We start from the raw sequence: 25,995 nt of genomic DNA on the forward strand, positions 1-25,995 counted from the left end.
AAATTAACAATAACTTAACAAATCATTGTCGTTTCGATTAAAAAATTATTTATTACTATACTTCAACGATATAATAAGGCAAAAGATCATTGGAAGAATTGAAATACGAAAAAAATGTATAATATTTTTAAATATTTTCTATTAAAATACTATCTTCAACAAATTTGTGATATATTTTTATTTTTCATCCAATCTAAACTCATTCTTTTTCTCCATAATTGAACTATTGAAATACTGAAAAATTTCGGACTGAATTCTAAAATCTCGTAGAGCATTGGCATTCACTCACAGGCCTAATACGTAAAAGCTTTTCATGTGTTATATATACATATTAGGGTGTTCTAATTTTAAAATTCGATTTCTCCGAATTTCGAAATTTAGTCATTCTTAAATTACTGTAACTAATATTCTTGTAAAGATATTATTACTTTGTCTTAAAGCTTAATACAGCTCATAGTCTAATATATACATGTTAGGGTGTTCTAAATTGCATTTATCATTTTTAAATTAAATATTAATTTTAAAAATCAGTTGCTACCATGTGAATCATAGGAGAAACTAAAATTAAACAAGAAAAAACGTTAACTGCGGCTGCACCGAAGCTAGAATGCCCTTCACAAATACAACAAATCTTATAAGAAATTTGATCGGTCAGTTTGTATGGCAGCTATATGCTATAGTGTTCCGATCTGAACAACTTCTTCAGATATTGCATCATTGCTTTAGGCAATAACCCATGCCAAATTTTGTGAGGATATCTCTTTAAATGAGAAAGTGTTCCATACACGCACTTTATTCCGATCATTCAATTTATATGGCAGCTATATGCTATAGCGGTCCGATATTGGTCGTTCCAACAAATGAACAGTTCCTTGGTGAAAAAAGAACAGGTGCAAAACTGCGGATCGTTATCTCAAAAACTGAGGGACTAGTTCGTATATTAACAGACAGACGGACATTGCTAAAGCGGTTATCACGCTATTCATTTATATTAGGTCAAGTAAAAAGTTCGTTCGGTTTTTATTTAAGAGATGGCGTTATTGTCCATAGTACTAGTGTTACGTGTCGCATCATGTCATACTATACGGCGCCTTGATAGTTTTTCGATTGATTGACTCATTACGTTGTGAGCGCTCGTCAAAGATGGACACCAGCAAAGAGAAAATTCGCTATATTTTACAATTTTTCTTCGATCAAAGCGAAAAAGCAGCCAAAACGGCTGCGATAAAATCATGGAAATAGTGGAAACAGATCGTCACTTGAGCACTTATTTAATTGCTGAGGAACTAAAGATAAGCCAGAAAACCGTTTGGAACCATTTGCATAACCTTGTTCAAAAAGGAGCTCGATGTTTGGGTGTCACACGAACTAACGCAAAAAACATGATGCACCGAATTTCCATCTGCAAATCGCTGCAGAATCGCAACAAAATCGACCCGTTTTTGAAGCAGATTGTGACTGGCGATGAAAAATGGGTCACTTATGACAACATCGAACGCAAACGGTCGTGGTCAAAGCTCGGGGAAGCGGCCCAGATTGTGGCCAAGACCTGATTGACGGCCAGGAAGATTTTGCTGTGTGTTTGGTGGGATGGGCAAGGAATCATCTACTGCGAGCTGCTCCCCTATAGCCAAACGCTCAATTCGGCCCTCTACTGCCAACAACTGGACCGCTTGAAGGCAGCACTTGTCCAGAAGAGGCCATCTTTGATCAACAGAGGCCAAATTGTGTTCCATCAGGACAACGCCAGGCCACACACGTCTTTGGTGTTGTTGGCATCTCGTTGGCAACAAGGCGCATATTTGACTTAAATCGGACAAATGTACACAAAGTTATCATCTTTTGAAAAATCAATAAAAAACCGAACGAACTTTTTACTTTACCTAATATATACACTTTGCGACATATGGTCTCTACCGTTTCCTTTTGGGTGTTACAAACATCGTAGCAAACTTTATATACCCTGTTCAGGGTATAAATGGCAACACTTGAGAGTTGACCAATAGAACTAATGTTTGGCAAAGATTTTTGTACATCAAATATAAACAAGAGTTGAAAATTTTTTTTATTTTTGTTTAAGCAATCAATACATACACATGCAACTTCTGTGCGAATTACAAACAATATATATTTAATTTCTTCACTTAAATTGCATTCACCTGAATTTATGCACTTTTTAGCTATTTAACCGTTATTTAAAATTCCTTACAACTCGCAAATAACTGTCCCAGCAGGTTTCGCATCATCTTCGCTCATTGCTTAATTTCAGTTCGAATATATATAATATAATATGTATGTATTGTATATATGGGTCGTTGACGTATTCATTGCTGGATTATTAGCTGCAGCTGGCAGGCAAATTGGCCGTCTCTGCATTTTATGCGCCATCGTTTCATTATCGATTTGACACGTAATACGACTATAATTAATGATTTCTTCAGTTCGAAACTGGCTCTTCATTCTTTTTTTATCTGTGTTTCTATTTATTTATATTTTTGTTTTTGTCTTAAAAACCACTTAAACTTAGTTCTTCAAATGACATTTTTATGGTTTCGAATTTTTTATGGCGTTCGCCGATTAATCGTAGACGCCAACTTGTTCGCGAACGTAATCATAGTCGCCCCGGTTATTATTAAAAGCTTGTCTTTAAAAAATTCTTTCGCTTAATTTATGCGTTCGCTTATTTGTTTACAAGCATTATTGCGCATTTCTTTTGGGCAAAAATTCCAAACTTTCTTCCATTAAGCACCGGGATAACCAAAGTTCCGTCAATATGTATGTCGAACGAAATAAATTAACCAACAACAAGTGTATGTTTTTTTACAATAAATAACTTATTTTATTAAATGTCTAACAGAAAATATCACAAGGAAATAAATAAATATTAAACAAAAACATCGGAAGATGGAATTCGTCAGTTAGAATTTCTTTTGATTTGCCGGGTTCACGCTATAGAGATCGTAATCAAACTGATCCCATGCATAGGCGTCGGCGCCACGAGGCACAGAGGAGCCTTTTTTCAATTTCAGCATCTTTCTTCTCTCCAGCTTGGGATCGGCCACTTCAATGCGCTGACGTATTTCACGTTCCTGCTTCGATACGGCTTGCGGTGCACGCAGCGGAGTGTTCTTGGGCAAGAACTGTGTTTCGTCCATACTGAAATCGGAGCCGGCTGCCATTTTTGGTTCGTGGAAACTGGCGAAATTCTGATACTGTATAGATTCCATGGGAAATTTGTCATCGGCCATAATCATGTCGAAGTTGTTGCTCTGCACCATCGGCACCTCGGCCGACGCGGACGCGATCAATGGGTCGATATTGTATCTGCCGTATTTGCCAAATTTGTAGTAGAGTGGGCTGGCTTGAATCGTGAGCACTGAGATAAGCATGAGTACGATGAAGGTTAGCTGCAAATGCGATAATTAAGATTATAATTTTAATTTTTTTTGAAAAGTTAAGTAATTTAAAGATTTTTTACTGTTGTAAAAACAACAGATAGTTCTTTCTTTAATCAAGTGAATTTTTAATTGAGAGTAATGAGTAAGTAAAAAAGTATTAAATTTTCAGTAACTAAAAATTATTTGTACAAAACCAAAATATATAATTTTAATTAAAATGAATTTAAAATTATAGTTTTTGAATAAAAAAAAATTATATAAACTATTATTATCTTACAAGATTTATATTGTAAAAAGTATGAGTAAGAAATTAATGTAAAATTCATCAAAATTTGTTGTTTTAATTTTCCAAATTTATTCCAATTAAAGACTTTTAGAGAATTCCCCCTACACAACTTTTTATTAAAAAATTACCATTTTCTGCACAAGATCCCGCATTTTTTCACAATATACAGTTATCTCGTGTAATTTGTTTAATCCTTTAAACTGTGTCCTCCAATATTTTCTTGAATCGCTGTGGCTGTATAACTCACTTAGCACTTTCGCACTTTCTTTATAAACACAAACTTATTGGGTTGTTGATGCTGCCAATTCAGTGTGACATCTAACTCCCGATTGAAGCGTCTTTTAAGTTTTGAACGAAAATTCGCTGAAATTCACTGAAATACACAAACGCCGACGTAAGCGCGGTAGCAACATATTCATAAGTATGCATGCACCGTTGTGTATTTGGATACTTAAGCTCAATTGGGAATTTCGTACACAAAAAATTAGGAAAAAACCAAACAAACCATGCAAGACGCCAAAATCGATCAACAAATATCGCAGAATGGCCGAGATAAAAGGCAATCCACCGTGAAACCCGCAAATCCGGTTTTTGGTGAAATGCGCCAATGAACGTGGCCGGCCGCTCGCAAATTCTTAAATGGTATTTCTCTACAGTCTGATGATTTTTGTTGATTTTTTTTTTTTGATTTTGGTTTTATAAAAGTTACGAAGGGAAATGTTCAGAATTGTGTGCATTTAAAGGCAAATGTGATTGCACGGCGCCGCCTGCGCAATGCGTAGCGCACTTTGTTTGGCACGCAGCCACTGGCCGGGCTGTTTTTCTGTGCAGTGAACCCTACATGACCGCAACATGCCAATAAACGACATTAGCGTGTTCGCGCTCATCGGTAGGTGGGCGCAGTCACAAAGCCTCATAACTTAAGCAAATTCACAAATTCAAAGCCAAATTCGGCGGCAAAAAATACCGAAATGAAATCAAAAGTAAGCGCGTTAAAAAATTTTTTTTCCAAGTTCAACCTAATCACACAGGTATGCAAATATGTATTTATGGTGATTGTATACCACACACAGCATGCGAGTAAATATCAAAAAAGAAATGATCGAAAATTTCACGCTCGAGAAATTGAAAAATTTGACATTAGGTATATTACACTTAATTTTAAATATTTCAAAAATGATTAGAGATATTGCTGATATTATACTTAAATATTTAAAAGCTTTCGTCAAAAAATTGTTGATCAAGAGATAAATTTTGGAAATTTGCGAAGTAATCGATTTAAAGTAATATCAAGGTATTTTTAAGATCATAAGATAAAACTCTAAAAATACAAATGAAGAGAAGCAGTGTTATTTACAGCCCAAAGTACTTACACAGTATAAAATGCATGCTAAAGAAGGTTATATATGAATCCATCAAAACATCAAAAATTTGTTGGTAGATTGTAGCGATGCCATGACTTATAATCTATACCAAATTTCGTGAAGATACCTTGAAAATTAAAATGTTTTTCATACAAGCACTTGATTTCGATCGTTCAGTTTATATGGCAGTTATTTGCTATAGTGGTCAGACAAACGGACATGGTTTAATCGACTCAGCTCGTCATGCTGATCATTATATACTTTAAAGGGTCTTTAAAGGAGTTACAAACTTCGTGGCAAACTTTATATACATTGTTCAGGGTATAAAAAAATGTGATATACATTATATTATAAGATTATATAATACTAAACAAAATAACTTCATTCTGCCTGAGGTTTGATATCCAAAATTTTCGACGAAATCAATATATACATTTTTGTGTGTAGGCTATCAAATTTAAGCTTTGTTTGAACCATTGTTCATCTGCCGTTTTATCATCATTTAAATATCAAAGTATTTAACACTGTTATTTGTTTCCATACACGCATACAGGCATTTGCAATTATGTTTGCTAAAAAAAAAATGCAATTGTGTAAGTTCGAATACAAGATTCACTTTCATACTGTCAATATTATCGCAATCGGCTTATCAATGGGCAGAATATTTATTGTTTACGATTATCAATTTTGACACACTTTTTTCTTGTTTTCACTTTATCAGCATTTTTTTTGAATATTCAATATTTTTTCCATGTATTTCCATGCGCGCCGCTACTTCATTTGGGTATTATGACATTACAAGCAATAGGGTAATAATAACTTAATAGGTTTGTATTCAAAAATGAGTAAATATACGACTATAGGTGTACGAGTTATATATCACAATAAAAAGTCACAGTAATTATTACTAACTGACTTTTCAACAACATAGGAAGCAATATTTCAAGTATGATTTGAATCTACTAGCACTTAACAAGCGTATGTAATTAGAAACCCTCTAACCGGCCCTATAGTGCATAACTCGTTCGATGTTATCACAATTGATTTTCATATCACATAACTTGAAAATAAAAATGAATCGCAATCTTACAAAAAAAAAAATATTTTGCACCCTCGAAATGTGCGCTGGGTTTATAATATAATACATAAAGTTTGTCCTGAACTTAAACCTCACCCTTTCGGCTGACCTCTCAATTCTGTAAATTATCGTACTTATTTTTCTGTTGTTTACCTCGAACCGATAAATAATTTCGGCGTCATTGCACCAATTAAATTTATTGTAAAACATTACTTATTCGAAAGAGCCCCTTATGCTTGGGGAAAACCCTCGATGTATTTACAAAAGCTTTGTTTTCAATACTTCAGGAGTTTTACCATAATTGAAGAATATTAAGCTCATAAATTTTAATTTCAATCGTAATTGAAACAAGTTATTTTTGTTTTTCGGGAGTAAAATTTATTCCAAGAGATAACTTGACTAAAATTAATAAAATTAAAATTATTTAAATTGTTATTACACATAGGGAAAGATGAACTATCACAACGCTTATAAAGTGACAATAATGAACAATAGATAAAGTACAATAATTCTGTAACCAAAAAACTACATAAAAGGCATATATTATATATGTTTAAAAGTGGGCGTAGTCTCACCCTTTAGGGCGTTTAACGGACATACCCATCACTAGAAGAAATATCTCTGAAGAATTCAATAGAAAAATTACATTTCACTACGTACGCAGTGCTTCCAGATTAATATAAAAGAAATCAAAAAGCAAAGACGCCTACTATCCATGTTATGGTATACATAATTAAAAAGTACTAAAACTGCGATAACTCCACAAAAAATAACGACAGAAATGAAAAAATAAATAGTGAGGAAGATATGTCAGGCCTATAAATAAAGTTTTCGGCTATGAGTTCTACAAAGGCATGAGTTTACCTACCGGATCCATTTAAAGCAAATTTAAACCTGGTTCTGTCACGTACTAAGCACGCTTTTAGCTTAAGAGCGGTCAAAATCGCTTTCGTATAACTTGACAGACAGAAGATCATTTAACCCCAATGTCACTTAGATATGTCTACTCAAATTTATTTTATATCATAAGCTTGTGAAAAAGTGACTTAAAGTAGAAATTCACTTTTGCAAATATTAATTTTAAAACCAATAGTTTTTATAGGACACATATAGGAAATATATGTATATGCAATTGGCAAAATTATACCAACACACAGGATCAATGACATTTTCACCAACCATTCACGAAGTTAACGAGAATAATACAGTTTCACATTGCATTTAATATCACAGGTATATAAACAAAAAATTCATTAAAAATGTTGGTTGCACCTTTAGGCATTCAAAATGTATTACTTCCACCCCTTAATATTTACTATATGCATATTTGTTTTGTATTACCCCCTTTCAAGCCATCTACAGTTGAACATTTTATGTTTCGCGAAACATTTTTTTGATCTCTAATTGTGATGATGCGCGGTTATTATATATATATTATGCGTGTGTATATATCTGCGCGCATCAATTATACAAAATTGTACAAAATTGTGCATTGAAACTTTCATTTCATTAAATAATTCCCTATTTCTGTTTGATAATAATATTTTTCGGTATCATGTTTTCCTGAATAAAATTGTTTTCATCAAACTACAAATTTCATACAACAAATAAAAGCCGAACCAAAATTTAAATGAGTAAATATGTACATCTCTACCCCGCACACCTGTGTCATATTTGGATGATAAAAGGAGCTCATAATAAGAATTCACTTTGTAGAAAACCATAAATCATCATCGATTGACTTCTTTATTCGTTTGGTTTACTAAGATATCTTTTACGCCAAAAAATGTATGGTATATTATTCAAAATGAACTAACAAACCTTAAACTATGACATACTTGTAGATAAAAATAAAATAATGTTTCTAGGTAACATTCCGTAAATAAATGGCATCCAAAAGTTTTATATCGATCGAGTTCAGTTAAAGTTAAGTTAAAATTGAAGAAAAGTTCAGAGGCTACCGTGAGAAGAATGGTACCCTACTATTATGTCCAAAAACCTATTCCATATCTTCAATATTCTAGCAATATCAAAAAGAGACAATATCTATATGAATTTATTATTAAATATTTGGCAGAAGTTTTGACGAGAAATATTCAAATTATATGGCTTGTGAAAGGTTATGACATAACACTCGCTTCTGAGATGAAAACAATTGTTGTCAAATGCAAAGAAGGTCTTTTAAAAAGGCTATTGGTCAATATTTCGTGTTTTCAAAAAAGAAAAAAACGGTAAACTCAGTTGTCAGAGATGAATACTTTCTATAAATGGCTCAGAACTGCACAAATGGCGCTTTTTTTAAATCAACTGGTTCAATATTATATAATAGATTTTTCCACATATTTATAACAACAACCAAGTTCAAGAAGTCTGTATACGAGTATTTAAACTTCAAAGGCTATGGCATGATTAATTACTGTTATAAAGAAAACTCATGTTGAACTGTCAGCTTGATAACTTTGCTTTAAATTTCCCAATTTCAATAATTTTTTCTTGCGCTTTGATGCAATAATTTATGCTTGGTTCAAATATAGATTATCATATGTTGTTTACAAGCGTAAACTCATGTATACACAACACGCACTTTTACAAAAAACCCAATTTTTAATTAAAAACAAAAAACCGTCATGACAAACGCATTAAAAGTAAACGGCTTTATTAATTTTGTACTGAAATGAAATAAAAACTTTCTCAGGTATGTTTTTTCTGGAATAAATGCAAATTACAACACATAAAGATAACAACAAACACAATTTACATATAAATATGTAAATTTACATTTTACATATAAAAAAAGAAAACTTCATCGAACGAGAGGTGGTTAAGATGCTCACAAAAAAAGTTATTAATTAATTTATATAACGAGTCGAAAAACTTTGATAATTAAAAGAAAAATTGCTTGCAATTAAGTGTTTTATTCAACTTTGGAGTTGTTTATGCGCTTTGAATGATTTCGTGATTACGCATATGCAAATGTAGGTTAAATTAAAGTGATCTGTTAAAATAAATTGACGTCTAGAAATTTCTCGAGCACTTTACCTTAAATAAGGCTTTCAAAAAGCACCAGAGAATAAAAAATATATATATTTATTCTTATAATAATAAAAACAATATTCTTGCCTTAGGCAATGACCAGGAAGTAATAATCCACGCCGCAACAGATACCGTAAACCCATTTCGCTTTTAATCCTCATTAGCCCAAGTTTAGATACCTAGTTCATTTTATGAACAAAGCAGAAACTAATACACGATATTCAAACAACAAAAGCAATTGCCAGTTAATTTCCCCAACATCAAAAGTGACCGCTTCTCAGATACAATAAATAAGTCGAGAGGAAAATTCACTGCACAAGCGTAAAATTTCAAATAATTGTTTTGTCCTATCATCTGCATTTAATCTCTCTAACAACCAGAAACAAGAATTCAAGCTGAAAGATTATCCTGTTGCAGCATTGTTCATGCAAGAGATGCCTGTGTTTTTGCAATGGCTTATGAACATTGGCCGCCGTGAGAGCGGGAAAAGCAAGGACACCTTAAATGAGAATAGGAAATTCGTTAGCGACATGTGTCCAAACTTTAAAGCGACGCGCAACATGTTTTTGACGCTTCTATTAAACGCGCCATGGAGAAGATAAAATAAATGTGGAATGACAACAAAAAAACCAACAAGCGCAAATGTTTCTGCAACTTGAAAGGCAAATAAGAAGAATGCCCTTTTGGTGGAAACTGGTGGAAGCATCAAACGAAAAAAGCTTGTGAAATTAGTAGGAAAATAAAGCGCAAGAGCCAAAGGGCGCATAATCTAGACAAATAATTATTTAACTGCAATGAAAATATTACTGAGGTTGAATAATGGAAATTTTTACGCTTCGTCGAATTTTAAATTATTTTTTTATTAAAGCTTTTACGAGATAAATCATATATCTCTAATAGAACACCATATTTAAAGTAGGTACATAAATGTTGTATTTACATATGAATTGTAGAAAATTTCCTGATATATTTGAGTTGATTTCAATTACCTTAAATTATGTAAAAAATTTTATGAACTAATGTATGCTTGTTGAATATACAGTCATGTGCATAAAAAACCGCACAGCCTGGAAACTCCATTATTTTGACATGGTACCGAATTTATCAAATATGTTTGAATGCGATTATATTCCATTGGGTTTTTAATACAAAATTATAAAGTCAAGTCAATACGCTTCATAAATTTTTTCGATATTTTAATACTTCATTTGTTTTTAGCATATTCAATAACGAACGTTTTATTGTCAGTTTTTCCTTATTATAAGATCTTACAACAAATTAATTCAAAACAAAATGACTTATTTTCTTATAAATGTTATAATTTGCAGATCTAATATTTTTCGCACCGCCTTTGGCCTTAATTACCACTTTAATACGTATCGTCATTTATATGAGCAGTCTTTGCAGCAATTCTTCCGAAATACCGTTGTGCCAATTGCCCATTATAATGTTATGTACAAAGCTTCTTTACAACAGTACAAAGCTTCTCAATTGGGTCTAGGTCGAGTCTATTACCCGTTAAAATAGTTAGTGAGTTAAAAAAAAACATAACTTACCTTGTGAGATCGGTGACATGGCACAGAATCATTCTTAAATATAACGTCCGTTCTTAGAGAATATTGCTCTGAGATGACTGGTAGTAAATGCCTCTTTAAAATTGAAATGTAAGCATTTCCGTTCACCCGACCATTAATAAGAGTTAATTCTATCGTTCCGTCATAGGTGAAGGTTAGATCTGTGTCTGACATGGTGGATACTATGCGATCCAAAGAGTTAAACTTCGCTTTTACCGAAAAAACCACATTCTACACGTGCTCGACAGTCCAGTTTTCATGAATTTTGGCATCATCAGTATCGTTTTTGGAGCAATTTGACATTCAAAAACAGAATGTCTTCCTACGAGTCCGGCATTTATTAATCTCCTACGTACAGAAGTTGAATTTATTTCGACGACAGATGCATCCAAGAACTCCTTCCTGATGTCTGCCGAAGATTTAAATCGGTCCTGGATACACATCCGCTTAATCAGCCGGCCTTCAGCAAGCGTTGTCTTTTTTCGTCATCCAGAGCCTGTTTTTCGCTCCGTTGAACCCGTTTCTGCATCTTTCTTTAAAAAATTTCTGAACCCTACTTTATCAGCAATTTGACGTACAGACAATTTACCTTTTCTTATTTTCGAATTATTACCTTTTCTCTCTCAATATTTAAGAATGACAAAGAGCGTCAAGATTTATATGCTCTACATAAAAAACAAAAGAAGTAAACTTTCATAGTCATTGCAAATAAAGCTTTCTTCCCCTATCTTTAATGGCTTGAAGAACCAATGTATTTTTCTTTCAAACAGGCTGTTCTCTTCAGCTATATGATATTTCTCGTAACGAACCCGGATCTTTTCAACGATCATTGAGACAGCAAACGGACATGCTTGAAACTGTCTTATCGTGATTTTCATTAGGAGACCAGTCACAGCAAACCTATCTAAATAGCCCTCCGGTCTCATTACGCTACTAACACTCATTTTTACCACTCTTTGATTCTTAAATCGAGTCTTCGTAAAGTTTACTTGAAGTTTGGGTTGTAACGAATCTCAAACTTAAATGTTTGTATATTTTATGATGACTTCGAACAGGTAATGGATAATTGTAGAGTTGGTAAAATTAATAAAACTTTCTATATTAAAAAAATACACAAATATTTTTTCATTACCTCTAATCTATTATAAGATTTACCACGGTTTGATCCAAAACCAAGACCTGCCTATCTAATCTCTGGCTCATCACCACCACTAGTCACCGAATAAAATTTTGTAATATTTCTATTTCTTTAGTTAGTAAAAAAAAATATGTGTAATCTGTTCTTACTTTCCCCTTCCTCTAAACAATCAATATACTACTTTTCTATTATCTGATACATTTTAAACAAGAGCAATAACTCAATAATATCAGCATAAGCTAAATTGATACCAAACATTTATGAGATTCGTTCATAATTTCGCCTTATGGCACTGCCAATCATTTCCAAGACCTCGTATATTTTCATAAATTTGTAGGGATATATTAAAAAACTTCGACTTTCCAGTTCGTACTATTTACAAGAATGCTTAATATTGATGTAAACCACAACCTATCCCCTTACCCTGAACAGGATATATTAAGTTTTACCCGAAGTTTGTAAACCTAGAAGAAAAAGTCGAATACAATATAAATGATCAGCGTGATGAGCTGAGTCCATTTAGCCAAGACCGTCTCTCTGTCTGTGCGTGCGTCTGTATATACGCAAACTAGCCTAGCAGTTGATGAGATATCGATCTAAAATTTTTACACATGTTCATTCCCTCAAAAGCTGCTGATATCGGATCATTATAACATATAGCTGTCATACAAACTGATTGATCAAAATCAAGTCCTTGTATGGAAAGTTGTTTTATTGGGCGATATATATGCACAAAATTTGCAATGGATTATTATTCAAGGCAACGCTATAATCTCTGAGCATACTGTTCAAATCCAATCTTTAAACCATATAGCTGACCGGTCAATATCAAGACGAAGATCTTTTATAACCACTTATACTATAAGAAATGCCCCTATTAAAGATAATATAGCTTCGGTGCAAACGAAGTTAACGTTTTTTTGTTTTTTTAACAAGAAAAAGATCAATAAATTAATCTTTATATAATAGTTCTTGATATCCATATATTTATATATAGATTTGTGTTGCAACAATGCATCTGCAGATTTACTCATTACATTACAAGTACATCTAGCACCTAAACCACTTGCACACACATTACTATACTACAAACATGCACATAAGTAATTTTATATAAACATTTGTAACGGTAGTTAAACCTTCCGGTTACACTTTGTTTCCTAAATGCTAGGCGATATACCGGAAATGACTTTATTACACAATTTACAACTTGCAAATATTAGCTTTGGCATTAGATGCTCAATCGAGCCCTGGACAAAGTGTTGATATGCAACAACAACTTGCAATTGCAACGGCATTTAAATTACTTGTATTTGATTTCTACAACTAATTGTATTTAGTTGCCAACAAATCCAAGCCAGACTTACTAATACTCATGCAATGAGCAAACCACAAACAGCCACCTAATCACCCAATCACACACGATTTTCTGCTTAAACCAATAAATTCACTGTGGCACATACACATATAACTACACACACACACATACACATTTGCCTGCTTGCAACAGCTAAAGTGCTTTGGTATGGTCGAAATTCACTGCAATGATCATAAATAAATGAAATCCATTTCGAGTTCATTCAAATTGACCAAAATAAGCCATTGAGTAGCTATGTTATTTGTTGTATTACTGCCGCATTGTTTTTGTGTGCATTTAATTACATTAAACTACACTTGAAGGAAATTGTGGCATATTAGCATTATATTTCGTTATTGCCACTTCGGTCGAACATATTTTGGTAAATAAATCTCAGTTTCGGTTGTTGACTATTATCAGTTATAATTAACTATTGATAGGAATGCCAAATTTCTGAATTGCTAAACAATAATTTCAATATGGAAAATTTGAGAGCTTCGTTTACTTCGGCTGTACTGAAGTTATAAGACCCTTTACAGGTGCATTTCTTATGGCATATGAGGGTATAATAAGCTTATTATCTTGGTATTGATAGGTCTGTTTGCATGGCAGCTATATGCTATGGTGGTTCGATATGAATTATATATTTTCTTGCCTTGCCTTAAAAAATGAGATATGCCAAATTTCATGTAGAATAATAAATAAATTAAATAAAACAGTTTTCCATACAAGGACTTGATTTTGATCGGTCAGTTTATATGCCGGTCAGATCGGAGCAGATATATGCTACCTGATATAGGCTATTCCTAAAAATGAGTAGCTTTTTGGGGAGAAATTGAAGGACTAGTTCGTGTATATACAGGCAGACAGATGGACAGACAGATATGGCACACAGCTTGTCATGCTAATCATTTATATATGTATTTAAGCTGTTCAAGGTATAATACCATAAATCGGGTTACTTTCATTTCACAGAATGCAAATTGAAGCTTCAAACAAATCAAAATAGTAAATACTATTTCCAATAATGCGACTTTTATTTTCTCAGTGTAGCAGAAAATGTCGATTAACAATATCAATTAAAGCCAAAGACGACGACACATGACGACTTTGGCGCTTATTCCTGCGAAAAATTATATCCAATTACATTTGTTATATGAAGGCAAATCAGTTTTTTGTACAAAACACATTTTTCAACACAAGTTTCTGATTTAAAAAAAAGGTCCTTGCTGCCTAGAGAAAACCACCATATCACCGCTTCGAATGCCTCAACTCTGAAGTCAGCATCGAACTTGTAAACGCCGACTAATTGTCAATACTCAGACAGCATATGGCACCGTTGAGGCAACAATTTGAAAGCTTGAAAACGCGATGATAAAAACTGAAATACCAAAACTTGCCACATATGAAAAAATTGGCTAATGGAATGTGTAGCATTCACATGAAGTGAGCAAAAGCGGCCACTTTCAGTTTTTTAGGCTTCCACCTGCACATGCGTTAATATCGAAAAAATGCTTTTATATATATATTTACAAATGTAACTCACACACACAAACAGCCATGTATGCAGTGCAACTTTCAACATCTGCCACAATTGCCAGCGATGCAATGGCGCATTTCACTTTCACACTTTTACTAATGCATTTGCTGTTATTTCTGTTGTTGCAATTGATGTTGCAATTGCAGTAAATACTGCTGCATTGTTTCATTATCGTTGGCAAGACAACGTGTCATCATGCGAAAAGGCAATAAAAATCTCTGCAAAAACAAAAACATTGCGGCAATTAAAATTTTCCGTTTTTTCATGTGATGCGAAGAATTTTTGCATTGTACACTTTAGCAAAAAATATATAAATATTAAATTTGAACAAAATAGATTTACAACAATAAAAGATAGTTTTATGCATACTATAGATATTTTCCGGTAGCTGTGAACTTTTCTGGTTATGTCACAAACCTTAAATTTAATAAACTGTCTAAATATATAAACTGTGAATCCTCATGACCTTCCATTCAATTTGTAAACTAATGATGATGAATTTCACACTGAGTTTTAATTGATCGTTTCAGAGCTCAACCCCACATTTATAATATATCTTTGGAAACGAAGAGAGTATTGAAATACTATAAAATTTGGTGCGAAGAAAAGAATTCAATCATCAAATATCTGTAATTCTCTTTTTCAGTACTGACAGATTATATGAACATTCGAGAGTAGCGACTCGAAGACAGCTTCTTTTTACTTATACCAAATTTACTTTAAAATATCCGAAAAGTGTATGTTTTTCCTTAAGCCATGGTATACATTTTATTTAAGATATTTATATATGCATGTGTGTAACAGTTCTAATTTTCGCTGACATCACGAAATGCTACCGAATTCCTTTTGCGCACCACAAATTAGGTCAAATGGCCACGCTTCCATGTCCTTTAAGTGCCGCTAATTTTGTTATTTCACCATCTGATTTCCACCATACACGGCCACTTCAGCAAATTTTCGACGCTGAGCAAAGCTGTTGCAAATCAAGTTGTTTACATTTGTTCTAATTGCAAATACCAATCAGAGCGCGAAATACATACACATACATATGTATATGTTACTTTTGGTACTGGCACACATGTACGATGAAATTTGAAAAGTTAGTAAGAGAGCAGTTGGTTATACCCAACGCAGATTTTCGGCACTGCTAAAGTATGAAATTTCTGTGACAAACAGACCTCTCTTCTGTAAGAGGCATACAAATTTTCATGTTTAATAAAATCTCACCTGCGCTCGTTGTGTATTTAATAAGAATTTAAGATTAGACACAATTTTTATTGCTTAAACTATTTTAAATAACAACAAAAACTTACAGCAATAGTAGTGTGTGGTGCCCGAAAGTATGCACCAATTGCAATCGACAGCCACTCAAAAGATCAACACGCGCAACATTTGCAGTTTCACCTAATAGTGCGGCGGCAGCACCAGCGACACGGGCTGGGCGCGGCAGATTGCTCAACCAGTGATTTTGTGAATTGGTTAGTGCGCGACGCACGACTGCGCGCCTCATCACTGGCTGTTGCAACGTGGCTGACAACAATGGCATAAAGCGCTTAATTTGCCAGCGATGGATGCGATGACAAGGAGGCAGGCAGCTCGTGAGACGCGTGACATATTTTCACTTCCTGCAGCTAACGGTTCGTTCTTGGTTATTACCGATTTCGCAGCAATAAAAATTCGGCGACAAAGCGCACACATTCATAATTTTTGCTTACATATTGCTCGAGTGCCTTGGCAACGCCATCTTGCGTGTAACGCTTTAGAAGAAGCTCGCACATAACGGCACGTTCGCTCTTTTATGTCTACTTCGGCTTCCCTGTTCCTCTGCATGGGCCGCTCACCTCTTTCGCGCTGCTTTATTTGCCTAAGCGAATGTTTAGAATTTAATTAGATTGTTAGTTTGCTGTCATGCCATGCGCTGCTGGCCAACGACAGCGCTTCCGTAGCGCGTTGGTGCTGTGGCAGCTAGAATAGCAACATCTGCATCTTTTCAGTCTTGGACGCAGTCATTTTAACTGAAATTGAATTAAGCCATTAACTTTGAGTCAACGGTGGTGGCTTTGCTAACTTTATTGTTTTTGTTGTTCTTACCAACTTGTATGCTTCAAAGTAACTGACTAGAAATTTTCGGCGCATACACACAAGCGCACACAATAACACTCGAATGGCGTCTGCTGTTGAAAGTCTTGCATCAACGGCCCGGCTTCCGGCACCACTTCTGGTTTGCCTTTGCCTTTGCATGCCAGCACGCACTCGGTAACTTAAATAAAACTCACACAGAACTCAAATAGCAACAAATGACAAGTTCTTAGAAAATAAATTCGAACTCATACAACACTCTGTACGGTGCTGATTGCAATTTATTTGTCTGATGTAGGTGAATTTTGTTAAATTCTATTTAAGTTTCTTAGCAAGTGGGTGGGCAGAGTCGTGCAAGCAATTTGAAAAGAACTACATATGTATACCAGATCTTTTATTTGTAATTGTTGTATAAGAGTTCTCACTTCCTTCGACTATAAAAATCCGTAAATATTGATAAGCTCAAGGTTTTTAACATAGAAGAAATGTAAAATAACTAAAAGATTAGGTTAGATTAAAATGTCGGCTGATATCAATTCCGACTGTTTCGCAAGGTTCGCCGAAGATATGACTGCCGAGATGTTACAACCTCAGTCTTACAAAAGCTGGACAATGGAGGAGAAAGTAGCTGGATGTTTCCACCTGATATTCCTCCATACAAAAAATATCATACACATTCGTTGATTCAATAAGCAAAAAGCGAAGACGAACCAAAACGCGTCTAGTCAAAAATTAACTAAACATACAAAATGGTTGAGCATATAGCTACCATACAGACTGACCGATCAAAGTCAAGTTCTTGTAAGGAATCTTTTGTATGTGTGATGGGTATTACAGCTTCCTTTTTTTTTGTTACTTTTTTTCTAATTTCGCTCCAAGTTTAATATTCTCTAGTCTAAGTGGAAATTTTAAAATTACTACATGGACTTCAAAATAAATGCCTGACCGAGAACACATCTCAAACAAAAATAAGATCATTGAAATTATAGGTTCATGGTAACTGAATTAAGAAACATAAGTTTGAGACTTGATATTCTCTAAATATCTGGAAAATACCGCGTCAATGGTGGTCCCATATTTTGTTGTGGATTCTTGTGGATCTCTATTCATTTCAATTTTTCCGAAGTTGTCAACCGCTCTGATATTTTATCAACGAAGTTGAAGTTGGAATCGGCAGCCAAAATAAGTGGAAATTTATTACCATTGATAATCCGATTGAAATAAGTAATGTCAATTGTATTGTTCAAGTCTGTTACTGTTCCAAAAGGTAGGGTAGCTATTTACCAAAATAATAATAATGTTACTAATATTATGACTCTGAATATTGAATAATTTATTTTTATTAATTAAATTTTTATTAAATTCCATATTTTTATTTGCCTTTCAAAAATTTATATCTTCAATAAAATATTTATGAATCACCGTGCTGTGTCTTCAATTGATTTGTTCCGCTTGAGATATGCGAAAATACACCTAAAAGTATGCAAACTTTTTGCGCATACTTTATGATCGTGTTAGGTTAATTTCCGTTACGGAATTTCTATATTCAGTCTCCACGCTCAAAGCCTGCGATAGAAGCTATGCAATAGCTTGTATTAGGTGCACGAAAAAGGAAATTGGATGAGTAAGTAAACATAATTTGCATTCCAAAGAAATGCAGAGATCAACCTGGTCCGCCCGATTCAACCAACTTAACAATCAGCCTAATTTTCAGCTCCTTAGAATATAATTAAATCAAACTACACGTGCTGCAATTAAAACCTTTAATCTCTTTAAAGTTCCATTGCCCTCACGTTCATCAGGCACATATGCAGCGCTGTACATTTCAATGTACACGTTACTTCACCACATCATGCTTTATTCGTATTTTTCTAATTTCCAACGTTGATTTTCGCATTTCTCCTTCACTAATTAACTGACAAAAGTAGCTTAAATTTCAAATAATCTTTTTAGTGCAACTCAACATGGAAACTCGCTCGCCACAAGCGCAAACACAAAGCATAAATGAAGTCAGCCGACAGTTGGCCGCAATCAATCCGGCAGCCACACTTCAACACCTCAGCAAGTGCATTCAAGCTGCCAACTGCTAAGAACACACACTAGTACACATATACATATACATATGTATGTATGTAAATGTGTATATATTGTGTGTATGAAATGCATTATGAGTTGCACGCGAGCGTGTGTAATAATATGATAGGCATTAAGGCTTCATTCATTTAACATAGTCACGCTCAAACTCTTTCGCTCGCACATTCACTCGGCCATCTATTCACTGCAATACAAACAACATGGCACCTGCAGCGGTACATGAACCGGTATGACGATGTTTTGACTAAACGATAATTCTAAACTACTTAGTGAGTAACTACTTCGCTTGTCACTAGTTGCTTACTAGTACACTTTAGCACTGTAGCCAGATTTTGATTTAAAAACTCGATTTTGAAAAAAAATTAACGGTTCTTTGCAATAAAAAAAAAAAATATATATATATATATATTTAAATGCAATCATTGTCGTTTATAATATTTAAGGACAATCAGTAAATAATTTAAAAAAATTGAAAAATATTTGTGTGTACAAAATTATGTAAAATACACTGCTCTTAACCCTGGTATTGCCATCGCTTGTTTCTGTTACTCACAAATGTACATCTTTGCGGCGGAGGGTGGTGGGTTTTTGTTGCCTGGTGAACGCGAAACCAAAGCTTTTCAATTACCTCTACATGCAAATACGCTTTGTGTGTGTGTATTTGTGTTGCAGACAACAACCGGAGCTGAGCACATATTTGTATATCTGTTATTCGCGCTAAACAAAAATCACAAAACATATTGCCACAGCGCTAGAGCGGCGACGGCGGCGCGACAATAAACAAGTACAAAAACACTTTTCACACCTTTTTTACTCACCATTTGCACTGTATGCATTTGCGTGTGTGTGTGCGGCTATTTGTTGTTGGTTGTGTTTGTTTGTTTTCGCCGGCATGCATGTTAATAGTGTTTTGCGTTTATTATGTGAACACACACATGCACGCGTGCGCATGTTTGGTGACATTTTTCTTGTTATTTCAGCGCTTTTTGTTGCATGTTGCCAGCAACTTCTGTCACTGCAACACCCTTTCGGCTGCAACAAGCGTCCATTTAGAGCCCTCTAACGCTTTCTTTATGCACCTCGCATACAACTCTATTTGCAAAGTGTTTTTGTTGTAATTGTTGTTGGCACTCAACACGATTCTATGGATTCTATGGGCACTCACTCGGTTACAATGTAAAAGTAATTTTCACCATTTTTCTTAATTTTCTTTTTTGAACACTCTATCTTTTGACGTTTGTGCTATTGTTGTTATTGCATACTCACTTTCTGGATAGCGTGACAACGGTAAAATATACCATACAATGTTGCCACATACATGCATAGTTAAATTTACACACTTTACACTTGCCACAAAATATGGCAATTTGACCGCGTGCACAATACACACACTGTCATGCAGGTTCCAGTGTGTGTGTGTGTATGTGTGTATGTGTGATTGTGTGAAATATTTCGTTTCAATTTGTTTTTGTTCACTACTTCGTGATGACAGATAGGCCACATAGTGCTCATAAGCGCACAGTTATGCATATTTCAGCATACTATGTCCATAACTCGCTTCTTTTCATCGGCTGTCGTTTATGTACTGTTACTGCACGAGCCGTGAGTTGTTGTCTTAAGTGTGCAACAAGCGACGTCTTGACAGAAAATACACCGATTTCCGGAAGTACTCTTTGTCCACATGCATCATTTGCTTTAAATGTGTTTATTTTCATGGCTTTTTGATTGCAAGGGATTTTTATAAGTTGTGATTCGCCTAAAGGTATGCAATGTATGTGTAATAGAAGGTATGAACGACCAACCACCACATTTATATATTTTGAGCAACAAGATATAAGTGTGCCTTCGGTTTTCATGCATCTTCACATATATTTTTATATTATGTTCACATAGTACACTTATATATACATGCTTCTGTGTATATATATCATATACGAATACCTTACATAGCAATTGACCAGGTTACCGGAACAGTGATGCTGCTGACATAGATAAAAAAACAAAAATAAGATTAAAATATTGATGAGATTGTAGGCGATCTTCTCTGTAATGTATGTAATGTTTCATGATGTGACGTATTTTATTATTTATGTTTTCTCTTGCATCATTGAAGGCGGCAATTAAAACGGCAGTTACAATCAAAAGCATTGCCTTAACTTCAAAACTGTTCAGAGATAATATTTTCTTATAACCTTTGAGTGCCAAGGCGTATGAGCTACCTCAGTTCACTATTTTGTTATATCTCATCTTTATCTGTTATCTTATTATCTCAAATCCTTCTGGCTTGTAAAATTGTAATAATATTGTTACAAATATATTAAAAAAAAAGCTTTGCAAACAATTAGTTAAGCGCAATTTTGGTTTCGTCGATTCGGTTTTGGTAATTTTGATGTAAAAGATTCACCACGCTCTGGAAGGTCAATTGTCGAACATATCGGTATTGAATATTTAATGAAAATCGCTGAATCCGACCATTCCGTAAGCATATTTTCGATTACCCAGAAGCAAAAAATGGCATATTGGAACCATTTTAATCTGTATGAATTCAAAAAGAAGCTCTATATATGGTTAACGCAAAGAGACCACACGCAAAGAAACCACACATGATGAAACGTCACTTACGACAACGTAAGTCAGTATTGAAGGTCGAGCAGGAATTGCCATGAATATAATGGGATTGGCAGGAAATCATCTACTATGAGCTATCGACCAGAAGGGGCCAGCTTTGACCAGTGAAATATACCACTCAATACTTGTTATACCGTTCGTTATACGCGGAATATTGTCCAAAGGGCATTTATATTAAAACAACAGAAGGGGTTGGAATCTGTGATTAAGATCGTGGATTTATATTTCAATGTCGGCTCTGTCATTCCATTGCAAATTTGCGACTGTACGGAGATGTTCGAAAATGACAAAATAGATGTGTATTAATTTAAATAAAGATGTTATTCTTATGACTAACTTTATAAATATTATAGCTTAAGAACTTTTTAACGTCAGCTCTCTTTTCTTTAGCCCGCCGATGATTTCAAAACAGTGGCACTTAAAAGTGGGTTAGTATCGCAGCAATGTTGGCACGGCGATTGGCCAGGGATGCAACACATGTCACATGATCTCGTGTAATTTAGCTTGTCATCTTCACTGTCATTCAGAGAGAAATTCAGTTAACAAAAATAAATAAATGAAATGGATAATCGATAGAGGTACTTACTTCAAATATGAGGGAAGCAATGGGCTGAGAACTGGAGCAACTGCGCCATTCCTTTGGTTGGGTATAAGTGTGCTCTCCAGTTGCGGCTGTGTCGGAGGTTGAGGTGGGTATGATGTCGCTTGTTGGTTAGAGATGTTGTCTTGAAAAATATGATTTGTTATTGTTTTTATTTGTGGCTTATAAAATTGTAACGGTTGTTGTTGGGATTGGTGGAACTGCTGCGGTGGCTGTGTTTGAAATTGCTGTTGCTGCTGCTGTGGTTGTTGACTTATCCGCAGAAAATTAATGTTATTGTACGCTTGTTGTGGTTTTTGTTGTTGTTGTCGCTGCATATAGCTGTTACTTTGCAAATATTGCTGACTATTTGCTGATTGTGTCAGCGATGACGATGAGAGTAAAGATGATTGTTGTTGTTGTTGTTGCGACCCATATGATTGCCGATAGTGTTGCTGTTGTTGTTGCTTCACTACAACCGCTTTAATTGCCGCGTGATGCTGCCGCTGCTGCGAAGTGAAAGCAATGCGTTGCTCAGTGCCGCTATTGACTTGTAGTTGTTGCATTTGTTGCCCTGGCGTTGCGACAAAAAATCTTACCACCGGCTTGACGACAGAGGATGTTTGGGACGAACGCTGTTCATGCAAATTCCTGATAAGACGCATTACAAATTTTTGAAAAAGGTAAATTAATTATATGGCAACACTAAACGCACAGTAAGAGTAACGATGAATAAAAAAGCACACAAATTAATAATAAACAAAATTGTGTTAATAATTAATTACCGCCTTCATTACCTTTGCCGTTGCTGGTATTGTTGTTGTGGCGTCAGTTGCGCTGTTTGTCGTGTTACACGCTTAACCGTTTCTTGCTGCCGACAATTAATCGCATTCGCCGCACCAACACTCGAAGTATAGAATACTTGTAACAGCAAAAACAACAATAACAAATTGCATATAAATTTCATATTTTTAAATTTTTTAAATTTAAAAAAACAACTTCTCAAAATAATTAATTCACTACACACAATTCCACAACAAATTTTCCTCTTGACAAACAGTTTAAAAATCCATTTAACTTTATAATGTTTACCATGTAAATATGTATCTATATGTGCGAATGTTGCTAACGTTTATAAATTATTCAATTCACTCGCTATTTCCAAAAACCTTCTCAAACTGGTCGCTACTTGTTGCCAACTGATCGCTCAATAACTGTTGCTCGCAAGCTAAACTCGCTCACGTCGCTACTGCCAACTGATGAAATCTTTGCTGCAGAAAATCAATGCAAAAATCGTCGATATTGACGGTTCTGATAATAAGCTTTACGTATAAACTATTCTATTGTCCACTTTTGTGATGTTACTTGTTGTAGTTTCTATTTTGCTTACATATTTTTCTTCGTCATTTTGGGTAGTTATTATTATTAGCGTTCTTTAAGAGGCTTACAATGAACTTAACTCTTCGATGGAGCATCTTTTACACTTTTAATATTTTTTTATAAATAAATTGTTCATTTAATATACAGTGCGTATATTAAACTTTTTTCTTAACAAAAAAAAAATCTTAGACGAAAAAATATGATATTAAGTTACTATCCAAAGTGTGTATGTTTATATGTATGTATGCAACATATACGTGTACTTTGCTTACGATATTAGAAACTATTTCTCAGCATTAAATATCACAATCAAGATTCTTAGAATCTTAGGATTCTTAGGAACCTTTAGATAAAATCCTACAAGTATATCTCAGAAAGTTATGGACCAATTTGGAACAAATTTAGTGTGTGAGGTTATCCAATCATTTCTTTGATACGCTGGGATATCGAATGACAAACATGCCTACTTTCCATATAACAAACTTTGAAATTCCAACGGGTTCTTTCTCTTTCCAGTATGCTAATCAAATTTTAATGAAGTTTTCAGAAAAAACTTTGCACAAATAATGTCGTCAAGGTATTTCATCATACGCCCAAAAATTGTCAAATATAGTCCGAGACTTTCTCCGATAACTTTTCAAGAACCCAGACACGAAATATAGGAACCCCAGTGCATATGCCTGATTTTTTACCACACATATCGGTCACCCTGTGAGATCTAGTATTGAAACTTACGGATAATAATTTTCTGATGACAGCATATCCTTATGCCAAAAATGAGTAAAATCGTGTCAATACTTTCCGTAGCCCTCATATACCTAATCTAAATATTTTCAAACTTCCGGTTGACTTTATACCGCATTTATCGGTCAATGTGTAAGAAATCTTAGTGAAATTCAGAAAGTATCTCTTGCCTAAAATGGGTGAAATCAGGACAATAATTCCCCTACTTTAATATAAAGTTTTGCCAACACCGGAAAGTATTTCCTCAACCTTGCTCCTTACATGAGTATAAAATGTTCGGTTATAACCTAACTTAATCCTTTCTTACTTTTACTTATTACTTGGTGTACAAAAATATTACTACGAAAGTGCTGTGACTACTACTACAAGTATAAAAGCCCATACCACATAATCTCGGTATTTCTTGCAGAAATCTTAAAATCCGATACGATATAAGTTCTATTAAATTATCATATAAAAATTTGCCTCAAGTAAAAGTTTCGATTATTAAAATGATCAGCTCGTAAATAACATAAATAAGAGTACATAACACCATGTACGCTGTAAGTTACTCAAGTTACGCTTGGATACGAAACGGCACTTAAAGTGATGGTATTGCCAAATTGTACATGCCACTTATATTCAATCTTAAATGACATGTGTACTTTCCTATTTTCAGTATGAATTGTAATAATTGAAACTCGTTTTGGTATTATTTTTGGCTAAGGGAATTCCATGACTTATATGAACATTTTATGATTCATGCCATTCAAGCCACATGCCTTGTTTATACCACTTATAAACCAGCGTCTGACTACTAAATAAAGCTATCGAAATTTTTTTGCATTTCGCTTTGCGGACTTCCCAATGTAGTAATTTTTATACTCTTGCAACATATTGCTACAGAGTATAATAGTTTTGTTCACCTAACGGTTGTTTGTATCACCTAAAACTAATCGCGATAGATATGGAGCTATATATACTCGTATATAAATGATCAGGATGACGAGACGAGTTGTAATCAGTAAAAATTAAAATATCTCAATGAAATTGGGGACACGTGCTCCTTGGCAAAAAAGTGAGAACGAATGCGTAAATGCCATCACTAAGCACTAAATTAAGACATAAACCTATAATTTAATACAGGGGAGTGCAGTAGCAAGTGGCACCATTGGTATAAAAATTTAAAAAAAAAATAGGCGTGGCTCCGCCCTCTAATAGGATCAATGTATATATCTCCTAAACCACTACAGTAACCAAATAAAGGACAAATCATATAAGAACACCTACCGACAGTGTGGAAATGGAAAGAATTGGATTATAACCCCGTCCTCTCCCCATATAACGCTTTTGTTAAAAATTAACTAAATGCGCCAGAGAAATTAATTTTCATTTTGTAATAAAAAATTATCCTGACCTTCCTACATTACACTATGAAAATTATATCAGACGAAAATCACGCCTACTTCACATGTAACAATTCTTTAAATTTCCTTCACATAATAAATAAATATTTAAACAAACAAAAACACACATCCATTTTTTTAAGGCAGAAGTTAATATCTCATTATACACATCTCATTACACCGTTAATATTTTGAACAATTCTGTTACCATATTCCAACACTTATAGTGCGGTATATCCAGACCATGCATACTAGGGTGGGTAAAAAAAACGAAAGTTTTTATTTTGCTTAGTACTCTGAAATATTGGTTGATAGATACCTCTAAAAAAGTCTCTTC

General features: G+C 34.2%; 2 protein-coding genes across 2 annotated transcripts; both read right to left on the bottom strand.

The window, feature by feature from the left end:
• Positions 1-2,815: 2,815 nt before the first annotated feature.
• Positions 2,816-4,021, bottom strand: LOC106622675 (uncharacterized). The gene is made up of 2 exons (XM_014241924.3): positions 3,813-4,021; positions 2,816-3,407 (listed from the first exon to the last, which is right to left on the bottom strand). The coding sequence occupies exons 1-2, from the start codon at positions 3,834-3,836 to the stop codon at positions 2,919-2,921; spliced, it is 513 nt and encodes a 170-aa protein (XP_014097399.3). The 5' UTR covers positions 3,837-4,021; the 3' UTR covers positions 2,816-2,918.
• Positions 4,022-21,864: 17,843 nt separating this feature from the next.
• LOC106622875 (probable basic-leucine zipper transcription factor Q) lies at positions 21,865-24,625 on the bottom strand. Its single transcript, XM_014242202.3, has 3 exons — positions 22,947-24,625; positions 22,156-22,800; positions 21,865-22,085 (listed from the first exon to the last, which is right to left on the bottom strand). Exons 1-3 carry the CDS (start codon positions 23,114-23,116, stop codon positions 21,956-21,958), a joined length of 945 nt encoding a protein of 314 aa, XP_014097677.2. The 5' UTR covers positions 23,117-24,625; the 3' UTR covers positions 21,865-21,955.
• Between the last annotated feature and the right edge of the window lie 1,370 nt (positions 24,626-25,995).

This window comes from Bactrocera oleae, chromosome 2 (genome assembly GCF_042242935.1).
Source record: "Bactrocera oleae isolate idBacOlea1 chromosome 2, idBacOlea1, whole genome shotgun sequence".
NCBI classification, from domain to species: Eukaryota; Metazoa; Arthropoda; class Insecta; order Diptera; family Tephritidae; genus Bactrocera; species Bactrocera oleae.